The sequence below is a fragment of the Ranitomeya imitator genome, chromosome 4, assembly GCF_032444005.1.
Source record: "Ranitomeya imitator isolate aRanImi1 chromosome 4, aRanImi1.pri, whole genome shotgun sequence".
Classification (NCBI taxonomy): domain Eukaryota; kingdom Metazoa; phylum Chordata; class Amphibia; order Anura; family Dendrobatidae; genus Ranitomeya; species Ranitomeya imitator.
Window position 1 is genome coordinate 673091005 of NC_091285.1, and position 21619 is coordinate 673112623.

Consider the following 21619-nt stretch of genomic DNA (forward strand, 5'->3'; position numbering starts at 1 on the left):
TTACGCTTGGGTCGTGAGAGCAGCCGGACAGTCTGAGCATTGGTGATCTTTGTCCGAGTTATACAGCCATCTGACTCTTCCCTATGACATCAGATTGCAGGTATCAAGGTTTCATTTTATTCAGCTTCCGATGACAAACATGTCCTTATAAACGGCCCACGAGGATTCCTATTAATAAGCCAAGAATGAATGACAAGTGGGCAGTAAGGAGGAAATGATTTTTGTGCCAGTTTGGCAATTATTCCCCCTTTAATTATACCATTGATTTCTATTCAGTGCCCGAATGTCCTCATTTAATCACCTGAAGCTCATGATGACTGACTTAGGCTTTGCACTTGTGCAGTCCTTCTTGGCCAGAGAAGTAGAAGGCTGCTGTAGTTTTTGGTCTTACGCCCTAACTCCTATGCCAGTAGGCACAGACCGGCATGATGTCATCATTGCACTCACCGAACATAGATCTCCCCGAGAATCTGCCTCCAGAGCTTATTATAAATGAAAGGGAGCATCACCAGTGTGAGACATGTAGTGACTAGGGATGAGCGACCTTTACTTTTATAGGATCGGGTCGGGTTTCACGAAACCCGACTTTTTCAAAAGTCGGGTCGAGTGAAATCGGCCGATCCTATAAAAAAGTCGGGGTCGGGGTCGTCCGAAACTCGAAACCCAATGCAGTGCATTGGGTTTCCATGGTTCCCAGGGTCTGAAGGAGCGGAAACTCTCCTTCAGGCCCTACGATCCATATTTTAGTGTAAAATAAAGAATTAAAATAAAAAATATCGCAATACTTACCCTCTGACGTGCCCTGGTACTAACCGGCAGTCTTCCTTCCTTAGAATCAGCATTCCAGGACCTGGCGGTGATGTCGCGGTGACGTCGCGGCTTGTCATTGGCCGCGCGGCCGCCCATGTGACCGCTCGCGCGACCTATCAGAAGCCGTGACGCCACCGAAGGTCCTTCAAGCGCTGATTCTTAGGAAGGAAGGCTGTCGGAAGGAAGCAGGGCGCTTCCGAGGGTGAGTATATACCTAATAGGAATATACTTACCCTCGGAAGCGCCCTGCTTCCTTCCGACAGCCTTCCTTCCTAAGAATCAGCCCTTGAAGGACCTTCGGTGACGTCACGGCTTCTGATTGGTCGGCCGCGCGGCCAATCACAAGCCGCGACGTCACCGCGACGTCACCGCCAGGTCCTGGAAGGCTGATTCTAAGGAAGGAAGACTGCCGGTTAGTACCAGGGCGCGTCAGAGGGTAAGTATTGCGATATTTTTTATTTTAATTCTTTATTTTACACTTTAATCTGAATTCCGATACCAATTCCCGATATCTTAAACATATCGGGAATCGGTATCGGAATTCCGATTCCAGATTCAAAAGATCGCCGACTTCATGGCCGACCCCACACTGGGGTCGGGTCGGGTTTCATGAAACCCGACCTTGCCAAAAGTCGGCGACTTTTGAAAAATCTCGACCCGTTTCGCTCAACCCTAGTAGTGACTACTCTCCTGATCTACATATCTCTCACTAGTAACCCCTTTTATTGAAAATAAGCTCTGGAGGCAGATTCTCGGGGAGATCTATGTCTGTTCCACAGATCTTAACAGCTCATTTACATATTAAAAAAACGTGGATTTCTCTGGAATAAGACATCGGGTCCCAGACATCAAGGTATCATTTTATTCAGCTTCCTATGACCTACATGCCCATATAGACGGCTTAGGGGGTGGATCCTACTAACAGATTCCCTTTTAGTCATTGAATTTATACAATATAGATGATATTTTCTAAGTATCTCTGTTTCTAATGAAAACCTAATTTTATTATAGGCCAAAAACATATGAAGTAAAGACAGTGTGGGCCAACACAAAGCCAATCCCATAAGTAATGAGCGCAATCATGGCGGCATTTACTTTAATGAGAGCTTGTACTTTGGAAAGTTGACATCATACAGGGACATAAGGCCGGACATTACACAGGACGATATCGCTGTATATATCCTCAGAATGATATTGGGAACTGTTTGTATCTCAATTTGTTTATTTGGATTTTTTTTAGACCCAAACGTAAATGGTGGATACCAAAGTGCTTCAGGAAAAGCAGCAAGAACAAAGTCAGGAACATGTATTTGTAGATTCTTTATCTTCTTCCCACAAATGGACGCGCCCTTATGTCCAAATTAATGTGTTCCAGATAAAAAAAAGTATTTAATAGTCCATTCTGATAGTTACAGACAGAAGAAATGACAGTGACATGTATACAATGAGCTATTACCGTATATACTCGTGTATAAGCAGAGTTTTTCAGTACATTTTTTTGTGCTGAAAATGCCCCCCTCGACTTATACATGAGTCATTGTCCAAGTTTATGGCGGGGGAGGAGGAGTGGCAGAGCGGTGGGTCACAGGAGGCAGGAGCCAGCGGCTGCGGCTAAAGCCGCTGCTCACTGCTAAAGAGAAATTATTATTCACTGCACTGGCAATGAATATTAATTTCTCTTATAGCATACAGTTACATCCACAGCTGCCGACTTCCAGTAGATAAAAATATTCTACTTACCTTCCCTGAGCACCGTCGCAGCATCTCGCTCCGGCTTCCAGCAGCACCTGCGGCGGAGCAATTACGTGTCACCGCTCATTAAGGGAATGAATATTCATTCCACTCCATGCCTATGGAAGTGGAGAGGTGAATATTCATTATCTTAATGAGTGGGGACACGTGATCTCACGGTCGCAGGAGCTGCTGGAAGCCAGAGCGAGATGCTGCGAGAGTGCGCAGGCAAGGTAAGTAGGATTTTTTTATGCTTTTCTAATGGGGGCCATGGGGGGGGGGGTATTCATTTTATAGGAGGGAAAGATAGTGCAGATAGAGACCTGGGCACAAATAAGGAAGTTGGGGGTGACGGTGGCATGGAGGGTGGGGTTAGAACAGTTAATAATTTAAGAAAGAATAGAGGTGCAGAGAGATACATAAAATCTATGTATACTAATGCCAGAAGCCTCGCCAACAAAATGGACAAATTAGAACTAATGTTGTTGGAGCATAATTATGACATGGTGGGGATATCTGAAACGTGGCTGGATGAGAGCCATGACTGGGCTGTTAACTTGCAGGGCTATAGCCTGTTCAGAAATGACCGTACAGATAAGCGAGGGGGTGGGGTGTGTCTATATGTAAAATCGTCCTTAAAACCCATCCTGCGTGATAATATAGGTGAATTTAATGAAAATGTAGCATCCCTGTGGGTGGAGATAAGGGGAGGGGGAAAAAATAATAAATTACTGATAGGGGTTTGTTATAAATCTCCAAAAATAATGGAAGCAATTAGGAATATCCTCGTAAAGCAAATAGATGAAGCTGCGACTCAAGGAGAAGTCATTATTATGGGGAACTTCAACTACCCTGAAATAGATTGGGGAACAGAAACCTGCAGTTCCAGCAAAGGTAATCGGTTTTTGACAACTATGAGAGACAATTACCTTTCACAACTGGTTCAGGACCCAACAAGAAGGGGGGCACTGCTAGACCTAATATTAACCAACAGGCCAGACCGCATATCAAATATAAGGATTGGGGGTCACTTGGGTAATAGCGATCACAAAATAATAAGTTTTCATGTATCCTTTAAAAAGATGTGTAATAGAGGGGTTACAAGGACACTAAACTTCAGGAGGGCAAATTTCCAACGGATGAGAGAGGATCTTGGTGCAATTAACTGGGACGATATCCTGAGACACAAAAATACACAAAGAAAATGGGAGACGTTTATTAGCATCCTGGATAGGACCTGTGCACAGTATATACCGTATGGGAATAAACATACTAGAAATAGGAGGAAACCAATATGGCTAAATAGAGCTGTAAGCGGCGCAATAAGTGACAAAAAGAAAGCATTTAGAGAATTAAAGGAAGTAGGTAGTGATGAGGCATTAAATAAATACAGAAAATTAAATGAATTCTGTAAAAAGCAACTCAAGGCAGCAAAGATTGAGACAGAGAGACTCATTGCCAGAGAGAGTAAAAATAATCCCAAAATATTCTTTAACTACATAAATAGTAAGAAACTAAGAAATGATAGTGTTGGCCCCCTTAAAAATAGTCTGGGTGAAATGGTGGATGAGGATGAGGAAAAAGCCAATATGCTAAATGACTTTTTTTCATCAGTATTTACACAAGAAAATCCCATGGCAGACAAAATGTCTAGTGATAAAAATTCCCAATTAAATGTCACCTGCTTAACCCAGCAGGAAGTGCGGCGGCGTCTAAAAATCACTAAAATTGACAAATCTCCGGGCCCGGATGGGATACACCCCCGAGTACTGCAGGAATTAAGTACAGTCATTGATAGACCATTATTTTTAATCTTTAAAGACTCCATAATAACAGGGTCTGTACCACAGGACTGGCGTATAGCAAATGTGGTGCCAATATTCAAAAAGGGGACAAAAACTGAACTTGGAAATTATAGGCCAGTAAGCTTAACCTCTACTGTGGGTAAAATCCTGGAGGGCATTCTAAGGGATGCTATACTGGAGTATCTGAAGAGGAATAACCTCATGACCCAGTATCAGCACGGGTTTACTAGGGACCGTTCATGTCAGACTAATTTGATCAGTTTCTATGAAGAGGTAAGTTCCGGATTAGACCAAGGGAACCCAGTGGATGTAGTGCATGTGGACTTTCCAAAAGCTTTTGATACGGTGCCACACAAAAGGTTGATACATAAAATGAGAATAATGGGGATAGGGGAAAATATGTGCAAGTGGGTTGAGAGCTGGCTCAGGGATAGGAAACAAAGGGTGTTTATTAATGGAGCACACTCGGATTGGGCAGCGGTTAGCAGTGGGGTACCACAGGAGTCAGTATTGGGCCCTCTTCTTTTTAACATATTTATTAATGACCTTGTAGGGGGCATTCAGAGTAGAATTTCAATATTTGCAGATGACACTAAACTCTGCAGGGTAATCAATACAGAGGAGGACAATTTTATATTACAGGATGATTTATGTAAACTAGAAGCTCGGGCTGATAAATGGCAAATGAGCTTTAATGGGGATAAATGTAAGGTCATGCACTTGGGTAGAAGAAATAAGATGTATAATTATGTGCTTAATTCTAAAACTCTGGGCAAAACCGTCAATGAAAAAGACCTGGGTGTATGGGTGGATGACAAACTCATATTCAGTGGCCAGTGTCAGGCAGCTGCTACAAAGGCAAATAAAATAATGGGATGCATTAAAAGAGGCATAGATGCTCATGAGGAGAACATAATTTTACCTCTATACAAGTCACTAGTTCGACCACACTTAGAATACTGTGCACAGTTCTGGGCTCCGGTGTATAAGAAAGACATAGCTGAACTAGAGCGGGTGCAGAGAAGAGCGACCAAGGTTATTAGAGGACTGGGGGGTCTGCAATACCAAGATAGGTTATTACACTTGGGGCTATTTAGTTTGGAAAAACGAAGACTAAGGGGTGATCTTATGTTAATGTATAAATATATGAGGGGACAGTACAAGGACCTTTCTGATGATCTTTTTAATCATAGACCTGAAACCATGACTAGGGGGCATCCTCTGCGTTTGGAGGAAAAAAGGTTTAAGCATAATAACAGACGCGGATTCTTTACTGTAAGAGCGTGAGACTATGGAACTCTCTGCCGTATGATGTTGCAATGAGTGATTCATTACTTAAATTTAAGAGGGGATTGGATACATTTCTGGAAAAGTATAATGTTACAGGGTATATACACTAGATTCCTTGATAGGGCGTTGATCCAGGGAACTAGTCTGATTGCCGTATGTGGAGTCGGGAAGGAATTTTTTTCCTCAATGTGGTGTTTACTCTTTGCCACATGGTTTTTTTTTTGCCTTCCTCTGGATCAACATGTTAGGGCATGTTAGGTTAGGCTACGGGTTGAACTAGATGGACTTATAGTCTTCCTTCAACCCTAATAACTATGTAACTACGTAACTATATATACAAGGATGGGGATAAGGAGCCATGCATGCAAGGATGGGGATGAAGAACCATGCATAACAGAATAGGGATTAGGGGACAATGCATACCCGACTTATACTTGAGTCAATAAGTTTTCCCAGATTTTCGAGGGAATATTAGGTGACTCGGCTTATACTCGGGTCGACTTATACACGAGTATATACGGTGATCAGTAATGACGTCTACCTATATCATGTGGAGATTATATGAGACGTGTCCTCCATTCTGGTTATTGTCGGTGTCCAGACGGGACCAGGATTTGTTCCTTATTATTATTTTACATTTATTTGTGATTATTTCTTCTATTTCTCTATCAACAGAAATGACCGTGATGAAACAGCGCAGCGTCCATCAAAGTAAGGAAAAGCTTCCCCCATTGTTGTATGTGATGTGTTGTTACACTGAGGCAGATAATAATGTTTCGCCGTTTCTTGGCTTCCTCTTAGGCTCCTCAAAGTATTTTTATGGTGCTGTACCATCAAACTGGCAGAGTAAAAAAAGGTAAGTCTTTTTTTAAAAATATTTTTTATTGAATTTAAGATTTGCAAAATCTGCTCAGTATCAGCGTAAGTTTTCAGTAATTATCAGATAAACAGTCGGGTGGTGAGTGACAAATGAGTTTTATTCTATTATTTATTATATACTGTATATAAATATTTACTATATTTTATTTATTAGCTATCTATTATTATTTCATGTTATTATTTATTAAGAAATCTGTTTTTTTTCTTAATTTTTACTTCACTCCTCACCACCCAAATTCACCATCCATTCTTAAAACTGATAAAATCTGTATTGCTCAATACAAGATGGACTGTCAGGTCACTGAGGAATCAATTTACAGTTATAGATTGACAGGGAAGGAAGCAGAAAGGTGCTGCTGGATTCACATCTACACTGCTCACTACTACTATATAATGTCCTCCATGCTGCTGCAGCTTCTGGACATGTGCTACATAGAGACAGGAAAGGAAGAATTAATCCTTCATGTCTGTGTTTGTTGTGTATGGGACACATCATGGCAGCTAGGTTGCACCCACTAGCTCATCGACAACTGAAAATGAGTGAAAGTGCAGAATACAAGACATATAGTGGGCGGAAATTGTTATTCCTCTTCAGAGCTGAAATCTACACCTGGTTATTTGTGGGCACAAAGCTTTCCTTTGGTGATAAGTAATCTGGAAAGTGCTATTAATTAAACGCCTGGCTCTCTATAATAATCGGATGTGGCAAAATTTAAAATCTCCTGTTATAGGAGCTCATCTAAGACGTCTCTTAAAATAAAACTAGCAGAATTGTGAATGCAGCTCTGGAGAATAGCATTTCACTTCTTTTTATCCTTTTTTTTGCCTTCCTAATAATTAGACTACAAAGACTGCCGGGCCAAGACCAGTGGAGAAGAAGGACGTCCCGGTGGTCCGGCAGTTATTTAATAGCTACCTGAGTCAGTTCCACCTCGCTCTGGTCATGGATAAAGAGGATATTTCGCATTGTTCTTTCCCTCAGGATAACATCATTGATACGTTAATGGTGCAGATAAGTCTCTGAATCTTCTTGGTGCCATGATCAGACCTTATCTTGTTGGTCTAACAGAGAGGGGTCTCCCCATGTCACCCATGAGCTGATCGCTGTGTCTAGTCTCCATATGAAGACACATGTCCCCGATCCATAGGATGGGTTTCAGATTTGCGATCACTGAGGGGCCGTCCACTCGGACTGTCACTAATCAGGCCAGGTGCCCACATTTTCCAGTATGAATGAAGCATTGCTGAGCATGTGCGAACACTGTCTATAGGAGTGGTGGTTGCACATGCTCAGTAATGCTTCTTTAAAACAGGGGCCTTTAGGACCGCTGCTTTTGTGATTGGTGGGGGCCCTAGCAAATGGAAATTAATCTGTCCTTTCAACTAGTGATACATGTTGTTTTTAGGATAAGTTCACAATTCTGCTGGTTTCCTGGTACCGGTATGGAAACTGGCAATAAATGGGTATTCCTCAGTAAGTGATGGCTTCTAGGTCATCACCTAATGATTACTGGTTGTTTGGCCTCTGGGACCCCCAGTAATCCCAAGTTTTGTTTTTGTCTAGAATAGTGGAGGTTTGACCCCCAGTAATCCCAAGATTGGAGGGGGCGCAGAGCTACATCCTCTTCATGGGTGGTCCCAGAGATCTGATAACCACGATTATTCCATGATGACAGATCTTACAGGAATGCCATCAGTTCCTGATCTGGGACTGTGGGATAATGAGGCACAGCTTAGTTCAGGAAACGGACTTCTACTAGCCAGGGACAAGTCGTGATTATCACTGTAGAAACGGGGAAAAATATAAAAACCGCATTGTGTGAATGACAAGAAAACCGCAAACATGAAATCCCATTAATTTGTCATTTTACGGTTTCTCTTGCAGAAAGGGTTTGATGCTTTCAACGCTCTGGATCTGATGGAAAACATAAGATTCTTGGAAAAACTAAAGTTTGGTATTGGAGATGGCAATTTCCACGTATGGGTCAAGACTCTCAAGATTTGTTCTTCAGGAGAGACAAGCACAAAGTGAAGAAGATGCTGGAGTCACCAGGTGGTGTGAAGGAAGGAGGCAGCGGCCTGGGCAGCTCTGCCACCACACAGACCGCGAACAGCATCATGGCCATCTCCTCCTGGCGCACATTCTTTATATACAGGGCTCAAAGCAACAAAAAAAAATCTGTTCTACAGAGAGAAAATACAGAAGAAACATTTCTTCCAGCTTGGGGAGATTGAACTCTACAAGGACATGAGATCATTTTCTCTTCTCGTCACCAGTGTTTGGATTTGTCTTTTATACGGATCGGACTGAGGATTTCATGGGAAACAAACTTTTCAGATTTGGCAATGCAGCTTCGAATGCAGCATCTCAATCGTGTGAATATCAGAGGGACAAAAATAAGATGCTGTACAATGGATTTCTGGACATTTCTAGCTCCACTGCCGGTAACACTAGCTTCCTTCCTGTTTCATGCTTTTGAACGTTTCTTGTGTAATTAAATACCGTAAATCAGTCACCACGGCTGGGGAACGGTCAGTCCGTGGAGAACCTGCCGAGAAATGGTCAGTCCAAGGAAACCCGCTGGGGAATGGTCAGTCCGAAGAAAACCTGCTGGGTCAGTCTGAGGAAATCCCGCTGGGGAATGGTCAGTCCCAGGAGAACACTCTGGGGGAACAGTCAGTACCAGGAGAACCCACTGGGGGATGGTCAGTCCGAGGAAAACCCACTGGGGGATGGTCAGTCCGAGGAAAACCCACTGGGGGACGGTCAGTCCGAGGAAAACCTGCTGGGAAATGGTCAGTCCCAGGAGAACACTCTGGGGAACAGTCAGTACCAGGAAAACCCACTGGGGGATGGTCAGTCCGAGGAAAACCCACTGGGAGAATGGTCATTCCAAGAAAAACCCTCTGAGGAACAGTCAGCCTGAGGAAAATCTGCTGAGGAACAGTCAGCTTGAGGAAAACCCGCTGGGGAATGGTCAGTCCAAGGAAAACCCACCGGGAAACAGTCATTCCGGGCTAAACCCACTGGAGAACAGTCAGTCTGAGGAAAACCCACTGGGGAATGGTTAGTTCGAGGAAAACCCACTGAGGAAGGGTCAGTCTTAGGAAAACCCACTGGAGAGGGGTCAGCCTGAGGAAAACCCACTGGAGAGGGGTCAGCCTGAGGAAAACCCGCTGGAGAGGGGTCAGCCTGAGGAAAACCTGCTGGGGAATAGTCAGTCCAAGAAAAACCCACTGCGGAATGGTCAGACTGAGGAAAACTTGCTGCAGAATGATCAGTCTGAGGAAAACCCACTGGGGAATGGTTAGTTCGAGGAAAACCCACTGAGGAAGGGTCAGTCTTAGGAAAACTGGCTGGAAAGCGGTCAGCCTTAGGAAAACCCGCTGGAGAGCGGTCAGCCTTAGGAAAACCCGCTGGAGAGGGGTCAGCCTAAAGAAAACCTGCTGGGGAATAGTCAGTCCAAAAAAACCCCACTGCGGAATGGTCAGACTGAGGAAAACTTGCTGGAGAATGGTCAGTCTGAGGAAAACCCACTGGGGAATGGCCAGTCTGAGGAAATCCCTCTGGGGAATGTTCTGTCTGAGGAAAACCTGCTGGGGAATGGTCAGTCCAAGAAAACTTGCTGTAAAACGGTCAGTCTGAGGAAAACTTGCTGGAGAACGGTTAGTCCGAGGAAAACATTGCAGGATCTCTATAACTGGAAAACTAAAATCTTGTTAGTGACAGAGGAATGAGTAGATACACGGCGAGCGAGTGTGACGTTGGAGGAAATCCGATAAGAACATTCATGGTGTGATCGCAGTGTCGCCTTCTCATCCACTTCCCTTTCAAAAGTATTACTTCCTTTCAGAACATTAAGTAAAGCATATTTGAAATAAAAATATAAAAATGTCACTTTCTTGTTGACTATTACTATAATGTAAGACTGTCAAAACCTGCATTAGATGATTTTCTGTGACTGTGTCCCCATGACAACCCTTCTTGTCCCCATGCTAAAGGCAGTGTTTTTTCTTTGGGCGTCATAGAAGACAAATACATCTGAGTAAAAAATAAATAAATCTTTATTATTATTATTATTATTTATTTATACAGCACCATTAATTCCATGGTGCTGTACATGAAAAAGGGGTTACATACAGAGATATAGATATCGTTTACAGTAAACAAATTTACAGTGACAGACTGGTACAGAGGGGAGAGGACCCTGTCCTTGCGGACTTACATTCTATGGGATAGTGGGGAAGAGACAGAAGGTCGGGGGTGCGGCAGCTCTGGTGGTGGTGAGGTAGCAGCTTGGGTGGTGGTGAGGCGGCTGCTTGGGTGGTGGTGAGGCGGCAGCTCGCGTGGTGGTGGTGAGGTGGCAGCTTGGGTGGTGGTGAGGTGGCAGCTCTGGTAGTGGTGAGGTGGCAGCTCGGGTGGGGGTGAGGCGGCAGTTCGGGTGGTGGTGGTGGTGAGGCGGCAGCACGGATGGTGGTGAGGCGGCAGCATGGATGGTGGTGAGGTGGCAGCTCGGGTGGTGGTGAGGCGGCAGAATGGTTATTGCAGGCTGTGGGCTTTCCTGAAGAGATGGGTTTTCAGGTTCCGTTTGAAGGATCCGAGGGTGGTGGATAATCGGACGTGTTGAGGCATGGAATTCCAGAGGATGTGGGATATTAGGGAGAAATCTTGGAGGTGGTTGTGTGAGGAACGAATATATCTGGATTCTTATTGGCAACAATGAGGCCCTGTGTTACTGTCAGATGGCCAGGAAGTGTTATCATGGGGATACACATGGTATCTTATCATAGGATGGATTGTGGATGTTGTGAGTTCTGTGTTGAAGGGAACCTGTCCTCTCACTTGTGCTGTCTGATCCAGGGGCAGAATGAATCAGTCACTGTGTTACTGCATCCGTGTAGTTTTTAATCTGAAATGCTGCGGCGTCCGAGAAAACATAGTTTGAGAAGTCGGCCGGGGACCATGTGCCTGAGATGACTAGTCCAAGGCAGGTCCTGGAGGCTTCTGCCCTCTCCAATCCTTTTGACAAGTCACTCCCTATATGCACACATAGTGAGACCTGTCAGTCTAGGGGAGCAGGGTGAGGAGTCAGACAATTGGACTAGTCATCTGAGATACTCAGTCCCCGGCTTATGGTTTTTTCTGCCAACGCCTCATTTCAGAGTAAAATCTACACGGCTGCAGTAACACAGTCATCACGGGATCTGCCGACTTGAGGTCACATCCCGACTAGATTCGCAATGGCTACTCTCAATAGAACACTGAGAGAAGAGGATGAGAATGTAGTTGCCAAGTAACTGCAGATATCGAAATCACATTATTTCAGTGACTACATGACTGCGGAATCCAAGCGGAGCTGAATCCTCACAGTGTGTATGTAAGGGGTTCCAAAAGACGGCATTATTCCTCACACTCATCCCGGTAAATTGATAATTCTTGTCTTACTTTATAAATAGTGCTGTATACTGCATACTGTAAGATATACATTATGTTGTAGCTTAGGGAGAATCCAGTTAGTAGTTAGGACAGTACATGGGGCACAATAGTGTATATAGTTAACTAATAGGAGGAGTCAGCTGTGAGTAAGCCAGGAGCATTTCCTCAATGTTGGCACAAGGGCCAGGGAGTCCAAGGCATCCTGTTGGGCTCCAGAGCCCAGGACAGAGCAGTGACTCCGCATTGTTCAAGTTAAGAGCCCAGTTGGTCCAGGGCTGGATAGTGGCCAAAGGTTACAGCAGAGGTTACAGCAGAAGTGACAGCAGAACAGAAACGCAGGTCAATGAGGAGCTGTGACAGGTTATATCCATTTTTTTCTAGTCTGCTGCTCCATAATACACAGGAATCCATCTTATATTCTTTGTATATTTACATCTTTCAGCTCCGCTCTCTCATGTGTTTCCATGATATTTATCAGCTCAGATGCAGGAAGTGCCACACCGCTGTTGAGATAGTGAGACTGCAGAGAGCCTCAATTATGTCTTCATATCTTAAAGGCAATAGATTTTATACTAAATTAGTTAGGATTTTTTTTTTACATTTCCTAAACATATATACAGTGTTTTTGCAAAAGTTCTAGGCAGGTGTAAGAATGCTTAAAAATATCTATCTATTTAAAAATAGACCCCAAATCTTCTGTGTACGAGACTTGTACAGATCTTTCTGTGTCTTCATGTGGTCCCAGACAGAATGGATGATGTGTGATCAGGGCTCTGTGGGGCTGTATCTTGACCTCCAGGACCCTGAAGATACTTTTTAAGTGCGCATCTGTTTTATCATAAACGATTGCCAATCAGCAAAACTGTAGCTGACAGGCAGCTGATTAGTGATTGACCGTTTCATTTTCCTTGGTTCCATTATTAATCACAGAGTCGGAACGACAGCAGAGATCAAACATGGAATAGCACTGGGGAGTGCAACTATCATGAATGTGGAACAAAACATGGAAGAAAATGAAAGTCTCAATCATGATCAAACAAAAGCTGATCACTGTAATTATGATCCTGTCAGATTCCACCTATCGGTGTGTCTAGAAGCAGTGAGTGATAGTTCAGCCGTCAAATATAATACAGGGATGTGCTGAGCTGTCACTATGGTGATGGACAGCTCAGTTGTCCTATCGGAGGCTGGGGAGTGCTTAGCTGTCAGTGTGTTGAGTGACAGTTAAGCCATCCAATCAGGACCAGGATGTGCCGGGACTTCCTTCAAGTGTCAACTATTCAAGTGATTACCTGGCTATTTAGCTGGCGATTTGTCTCCAGTTAGTGGCAGTTGTAGCATTTTCAAATGGTGTATGCTCGCTCTGTTTTTCTGTGTTCCTGTATTCGATCTCTGTTGCCCGACTTTGGACCTTGCCTTTGGCCATCTGTTTACCTTGCCCTTTTGTCTTGATCTGCTACCTTTCCGGAATTCTGACCTCGAACTGTGACCTGACTATGCCTTTGTCTTACCCCTTTGTACTGTATATGACAAGCCCTCTTGGTATTCTACCCCACAACTCTTGACTACCTAAGCCTCATGGCTTGTCTGTGACTGGTGGTAAGACTCGGACACTCATAAAAACAGACAGACGAAAGATTGATCCTTTTGAGTTGTGGTGCTGGAAAGTACTTATCTGTATCCCATGGACATCTAGCATCAACAACAAAGATGATCTTGATTACATAAACTAAGACGTTTATCACACGTTCATTTGTTGTGCCAAAGCTAGGAAGCCAGAATAAGTATGGTAATTAAGGATGGACTTGTGCATCACCTACCCGTTGGATAAAATTCTGGCTTATAGTTTGTATTGAAATACTACTGTTCTTTTGTGAAGTCTATTGCCGAGTTGGTCTTAATGAGAGGATAGTGTCATTATTCTGTTGTCGGAATACCAGAGAGCAGGGGCATCTTCCCTGTCCTTCACGCTAGGGTCTCCCTGAAATAGAGATGGTCTTGGGCCTTTGTGTGTTGTACATTGGCCTGTGAAAGGCTAAAGAGATACGGCACACAGCCCTGATTGCCAGAAAAGAGTTCCAGCAGATGACTACTTCTAAGAGATGTGGTACTTACAAGGGGCCCTCATCAGAACTTTGTATGTATGCTCTGCTGCAATATGGCTGAAACAAAGAGATTATATCTGTCTGAAGGAATTGCTGCTGAAGTACTTGCCAGCATTTGGCCGCAAGTATTAGCAAAGTGTCAACACTGTTAGCTCGTTGCTGTGCCAAGATTTTGGAATGAAGGGACAGAATATTCATAGACTTTGTTTCGATTTAATAAGATAAATTCCCTTTCGCTGTTGCCTGCCAGCATTGCTTTTGCCATTTCTTAGTGAGGAAACAACTCTCTCCAACATGGGCTAGTGCCTGCTGATCACTTAGAGAGGTCACACACTGTCCCGGCCATTACTTATGAGCTGGAGATTGAGTTGATGGCCACAGCAGCCAGAAAGATGACTCGCTTAGGACCGCAGGTCTACTCATGTGCTCTTTGGTCATGTCTACCTTATCTGGACATTACTGGGCTGATATTTTGTAGAATCATGTAGAATTTAGTTTTGTTCTGTGCTTTTCAAACGTGAGTAAAAAAAAAGAACATAGAACATGCTTAATATTATTCAATAAAATGAATCTAATGATTAGGAAATAAAAGCTTTATTGTCAGATAAAATATCACATGAGAACCAGAGCAATAGAGACACAAGTGTGATGTTCCTATGAAGCACAGCCATTAAGCTCCAGGGCATCAGAAAGTTCCTCGAAATCGTCACACTGCTCTCGGTTTTCGGCATTTTGGCACTCTCTCTCATTGGGCCACCATTCGATCCATGTGTCGCGTCCAATAATGTAGGAAAAACTAAAAAGAGGCAAAAATAAAATATGGAACATGCAGTGTATATCTACAGTAGAGTATGAAGTCCACACTACAGGAAAGGAGACTATTACATTCCTAGCACACAACATCATAGAGAGGACTTCCGGCCTGTACTGTGTCTACAGTTACATTCATAATTCTGCAGACATCAGAGCTGAAATCTCACAACATCTCCTGGTTGTAGAGTGTTTGCGCAGAGCAGGAGATTTCCATAGCAGTTTATTATTCCTTTATATCAGACACTACACTAATGTGAGACAGGAAAAATAACTATTGATCCATCATAGCAGGCCATTAACACATCAAGTGAATGCACCAGCAGAACAGTGAGTGCAGCTCCGGAGTATAATACAGGATGTACACAGTGACTGCACCAGCAGAATAGTGAGTGCAGCTCTGGGGTATAATACAGGATGTAACTCAGGATCAGTAATGTAATGTATGTACACAGTGACTGCACCAGCAGAATAGTGAGTGCAGCTCTGGAGTATAATACAGGAGGTAACTCAGGATCAGTAATGTAATCTATGTACACAGTGACTGCACCAGCAGAATAGTGAGTGCAGCTCTGGGGTATAATACAGGATGTAACTCAGGATCAGTAATGTAATGTATGTACACAGTGACTGCACCAGCAGAATAGTGAGTGCAGCTCTGGGGTATAATACACGATGTAACTCAGGATCAGTAATGTAATGTATGTACACAGTGACTGCACCAGCAGAATAGTGAGTGCAGCTCTGGAGTATAATACAGGAGGTAACTCAGGATCAGTAATGTAATGTATGTACACAGTGACTGCACCAGCAGAATAGTGAGTGCAGCTCTGGAGTATAATACAGGATGTAACTCAGGAGCAGTAATGTAATGTCTGTAAACAGTGACTGCACCAGCAGAATAGTGAGTGCAGCTCTGGGGTATAATACAGGATGTAACTCAGGATCAGTAATGTAATGTATGTACACAGTGACTGCACCAGCAGAATAGTGAGTGCAGCTCTGGAGTATAATACACGATGTAACTCAGGATCAGTAATGTAATGTATGTACACAGTGACTGCACCAGCAGAATAGTGAGTGCAGCTCTGGAGTATAATACAGGAGGTAACTCAGGATCAGTAATGTAATGTATGTACACAGTGACTGCACCAGCAGAATAGTGAGTGCAGCTCTGGAGTATAATACAGGAGGTAACTCAGGATCAGTAATGTAATCTATGTACACAGTGACTGCACCAGCAGAATAGTGAGTGCAGCTCTGGGGTATAATACAGGATGTAACTCAGGATCAGTAATGTAATGTATGTACACAGTGATTGCACCAGCAGAATAGTGAGTGCAGCTCTGGGGTATAATACAGGAGGTAACTCAGGATCAGTAATGTAATGTATGTACACAGTGACTGCACCAGCAGAATAGTGAGTGCAGCTCTGGAGTATAATACAGGAGGTAACTCAGGATCAGTAATGTAATCTATGTACACAGTGACTGCACCAGCAGAATAGTGAGTGCAGCTCTGGGGTATAATACAGGATGTAACTCAGGATCAGTAATGTAATGTATGTACACAGTGACTGCACCAGCAGAATAGTGAGTGCAGCTCTGGAGTATAATACACGATGTAACTCAGGATCAGTAATGTAATGTATGTACACAGTGACTGCACCAGCAGAATAGTGAGTGCAGCTCTGGAGTATAATACAGGAGGTAACTCAGGATCAGTAATGTAATGTATGTACACAGTGACTGCACCAGCAGAATAGTGAGTGCAGCTCTGGAGTATAATACAGGAGGTAACTCAGGATCAGTAATGTAATCTATGTACACAGTGACTGCACCAGCAGAATAGTGAGTGCAGCTCTGGGGTATAATACAGGATGTAACTCAGGATCAGTAATGTAATGTATGTACACAGTGACTGCACCAGCAGAATAGTGAGTGCAGCTCTGGGGTATAATACACGATGTAACTCAGGATCAGTAATGTAATGTATGTACACAGTGACTGCACCAGCAGAATAGTGAGTGCAGCTCTGGAGTATAATACAGGAGGTAACTCAGGATCAGTAATGTAATGTATGTACACAGTGACTGCACCAGCAGAATAGTGAGTGCAGCTCTGGGGTATAATACAGGATGTAACTCAGGAGCAGTAATGTAATGTCTGTAAACAGTGACTGCACCAGCAGAATAGTGAGTGCAGCTCTGGGGTATAATACAGGATGTAACTCAGGATCAGTAATGTAATGTATGTACACAGTGACTGCACCAGCAGAATAGTGAGTGCAGCTCTGGAGTATAATACACGATGTAACTCAGGATCAGTAATGTAATGTATGTACACAGTGACTGCACCAGCAGAATAGTGAGTGCAGCTCTGGGGTATAATACAGGAGGTAACTCAGGATCAGTAATGTAATGTATGTACACAGTGACTGCACCAGCAGAATAGTGAGTGCAGCTCTGGGGTATAATACAGGATGTAACTCAGGAGCAGTAATGTAATGTCTGTAAACAGTGACTGCACCAGCAGAATAGTGAGTGCAGCTCTGGGGTATAATACAGGATGTAACTCAGGATGAATGTACGATGAATAAATAAATATATACCGTATTCATTTATAAAGAAAATTAATTGGCCAGAATTAAAGACAAAAATACAATAAAAGTTTAAATGTAAAGTATCATGTCTGCACTGAATACCCCTCTGTCTGTATGTCGCCTGCTCTGGGAGTAGCGCTGCCTAGAACCCTTTCCCCTTGCGGACAGTGATCGGCAGCGTGTGGTGTATTGCAGTCAGTTCCTGGGGTGATCGTAGACACGGTGTCCTGTGAAGCATGGCTTTATCACCTGTATAGTGGCTATAGGATCAGGAGTCCTGTATTATGCAGATTGTCTCTGTGTCCATTGTCTGTGGTACAATGTACAGTAATGGGAATATTTGGTTATGGTAATAACCGCGATTCTACCATATTGGGAATATATTGCTCATATCACTCACCCAGAAGGTTGGTCCCAAAGATCCGTCCTCACTCCCCATATCAGGTAATCGCGCCCTTTTTTCAGATCTAACGCCTTGCGGCACTTTACGTGGCTGACAAAATTCTTCTGCTTGTTCAGAACATTTACGTCTGTTCCTATTAACGAGATGAAACATGGAAAATAAAACACTGACACACTGGAGGCTAATGTATGTACAATGAATGCCACAGATGTAACTTATGGGTGAGAATGAGCTCATGGGCCCTAAAGCAAAATTCCCTACAGGGCCCCCAACTTCCATAGATGCTTTGTTCTGCTACTTAGTTGGGGTCCAAAGATTTGGGCCACTGCTGATCACACACATTACTGTGGAATCTAAAGCCCCCCATACATATTAGCCCAACGTCATCCGAACCTGCCGTGATCAGTGGGCTCGGCTGATAGTCTAAAGTGTACGGGGGCTCCCCGGTAATCCCTCAAGAATTGATATCAGGGCAGATAGGGATCTAACATGTCCGATTTCAGTGTGCCGACCCTTTTATTTTCTCGTTGAGATAAGCTGCCGCCAGAAGAATCTGGCAGTGGCTCTTTCTTAAAGAACGAGAACAAGCACTTCTGTGTATGGCGGAGTAAGGAGAGTAAAAACGGGGATTGAATGATAAAAATGTTATTGCTCTTGAAAGCAGGGAAGGAAAAAATGAAAACGAAAAAAAGGAAAATCTCACAGGAGTGAAGGGGTTAAAAGAAAGAAAGAAAACACTTTTCTAATTAAAAATGCATATGGAATGACTTTAATAATATAATTATTCAGGTTTTTTGCCCACAGGAAAATTGCTGTAAAAATAAGTTAGAAAATAGACAACAGTGCTATAATTCCTGTTAATTCCACCTCCCAAAAACACATAAAAAGCGTCCAAAATGTCACATTCCAAAATGGTAAAGAGTTAACTCTTTCCACCTGAAAAATTGATAGCTCTGGTAACAGAAAAATACAAATTTCTGTCTTCAGATTGAAAAAAAGTAAAAAAAAATTTTGTTGTAAAGTATTTTTCATGGAAAAAAATAGAATTGTTGCCATAATCCGTCTGACCCAAAGATAAAGGTAAAGAGATAAAAGAACAATAATATTACTTAATATTTACCTTCCTTAATGACGCTGATTATCGTCATCACGTAGTTATCATAGTTATCATTCTCTTGTATTTCGTCCAGGCGACTCTTGTAAACTATAGCAGGAAATAACACAAAAAAGATATAATGGACGGGTTAGTGAGCGACTTGGCAGTTATTCCAACAAGTAGCCAACTGGTGACGTCAAGTGTGTGCTCCTCACCATAGTCCACTCCTGGTGCGCAGGCTCTCTCGTATCGTGCTTGAGCATTTATTCTCCCTTCCAGTTGTTGCTTCAAGAAGCAATTCTCTAAAAGACAAAATACAATAAAAAAAATAATTTCAAGACGTTTCAAAGTCAACCAACAAAAATTAGATTTTTGTGTACCTCAACGTGCACAAATCCTGTGCTCCTGAATCCCTTTCATCAATCAATGCCTCAGCCAAACCAGATCTCCACTTTGCACTGACGAGGGGCAGTACCCCGAAACACAGTGTCTGCAAATTGAGATTCTGGTTTCGCTATTATCCTAAGTCATGTGACAAGGGCTCGTTAAAGAGTCGACATTGACTGTTAGGATTGCTACCTTCCAATAGGTGGCACTAGAGTTCTAGTTCTCTTCCTCTCTGAAGAGACAATTTGCATCAATCAATGCAAGTACTTTAATTATAATTTCAGTACTTTGTGCTGTTCTAGGTTTTTGTGGACAATTCCTTTAATTTGTTTATCAAGGAGAGTAAGTATTGACAATAGAGAGTGACTGCAAATATTGTCCAGTTCCTGAATAATAGCTATTCTTTGGGTCATCTGCATAGCAGCGGGAGAGACACCTTTGGCTTTGATCGGTGGTAAGAATAATATTAAAAAATTATGTGAGTTTCCCTGTATTTTTGACAACCAGCCAAGCAAAACTGTCAGCTGGGGCTGCAACCCTCAGCTGTCAGCTTTAGCATCACTGGTTATCAAGAATAGAGAAGTCCCCACACATTATTTTTTAATTATTTAAAAAAATAATTTAAAAAACAGTGTGGGGTCAACCCATTTTTGACAACCAGCAAAGCTAAAGCAGACAGCTGGGGGCTGTTATTCTAAGGGTGGCAAGGGGCCATGGATATTGGCCACACCAGCCTAAAAATAGCAGTCCGCAGCAACCCCAGAAAAGGTGCATTTTTTACATTTATCCCAAGTCATGTGACAAGGCTCGTTAAAGGGTCAACATAGACTGTTAGGATTGCTATTTCCAATAGGTGGCGCTAGAGTTCTAGTCCTCTTCCTCTCTGAAGAGACAATTTGCATATTTCCCAGAGGAGCATTGCGGCTTTAAGTCTCCTCACCTCGACATGCTTATCATGTCACTCTCCGAGAGGAGAAACAACCATTTATTATCACTCTTTGAGCAAGATTACTGAACCAGTTATGAATCCACCTAAGTATAGCCTTGTCAAACCCATACTTGGTCATTTTTTCAATAAGGACAGTATGATACTTTATGAAATGCTTTGCTGAAGTTGAGATATAGTATATCTACTGCATTTCCCTGATCCACCCAGTCAATAATTCCATCATAGAAGGAAATTAGATTAGTCTGGCATGACTTGCTTCAAAACCATGCTGGCTCTGGTTAAGTACTGTATTTTTATCCAAGTACTTACATACAGGATGTTTAATAATTTGTTCAAATATCTTTCCTGGCATAGAAGTAAGGCTCACTGGCCTGTAATTTCCTTGCTTCATCTTCTTTAACTTTTTGAAGATAGGGACAACAGAAGGCCCTAATGACCATAAAAGGACACTACACACTACAAGACAGAGAGGATGCCTCTGATCATGAGAGCTTACACTCTATAGAAGAGCAAGACAGAGAGGACCCTGCTGATCATAAAAGCCTACACTCTACTGAAGAGAGAGAGAGAGAGGACCCTGCTGATCATAAGAGCTTACACTCTACACAAAAGAGAGGATCCCCCTGACCATAAGGGCTTACATTCTACAGAAGAAAGAAAGAGGACCCCGTTGATCATAAGAGCTTACAGTTTACAAGCAAAAGAGAAAGAGATCCCTGTTGACCATAAGAGCTGACACTCTATACTAGTGCTTATGCTCAGCAAGAGACAGACAAGATGCTGCTGCTCACAAGAGCTTACACATCACAGGCAGGAGAGAGAGATGACCCAGCTGACAATAAGAGCATAAACTCTTCAGGAGAGAGAGAGAGAGAACTCATTGACCATAGGAGCGTATACTCTACAATACAGTGAGAGAGGACCCCACTGACCATAAGAGCTTACACTATACAGGAGAGAGAGGACCCCACTGACCATAAGAGCTTACGCTATACAGGAGAGAGAGGACCTCACTGACCATAAGATATTACACTCTACAGGAGAGAGAGGACCCCACTGACCATAAGAGCTTACACTCTACAGGAGAGAGAGGACCCCACTGACCATAAGAGCTTACACTCTACAGAAGAGAGAGGACCCCACTGACCATAAGAGTTTACACTCTACAGAAGAGAGAGGACCCCACTGACCATAAGAGATTACACTCTACAGGAGAGAGAGGACCCCACTGACCATAAGAGCTTACACTCTACAGGAGGGAGAGGACCCCACTGACCATAAGAGCTTACACTCTACAGAAGAGAGAGGACCCCACT

At 43.1% G+C, this 21619-nt stretch overlaps 1 protein-coding gene across 1 annotated transcript in view; it reads right to left on the reverse strand.

Annotated features, from left to right (window-relative positions):
- Positions 1–14635: 14635 nt before the first annotated feature.
- The window catches only part of C3 (complement C3), a 62758-nt gene continuing 55774 nt past the window's right edge, over positions 14636–21619 (reverse strand). The window contains exons 38-41 of the mRNA XM_069767313.1: positions 19183–19269; positions 18992–19075; positions 17869–18004; positions 14636–14853 (exon numbers count right to left, since the gene is read on the reverse strand). Coding sequence (XP_069623414.1) covers positions 14712–14853; positions 17869–18004; positions 18992–19075; positions 19183–19269 — 449 coding nt within the window. The 3' untranslated portion in view covers positions 14636–14711. The remainder of the gene's footprint in view (positions 14854–17868; positions 18005–18991; positions 19076–19182; positions 19270–21619) is intronic.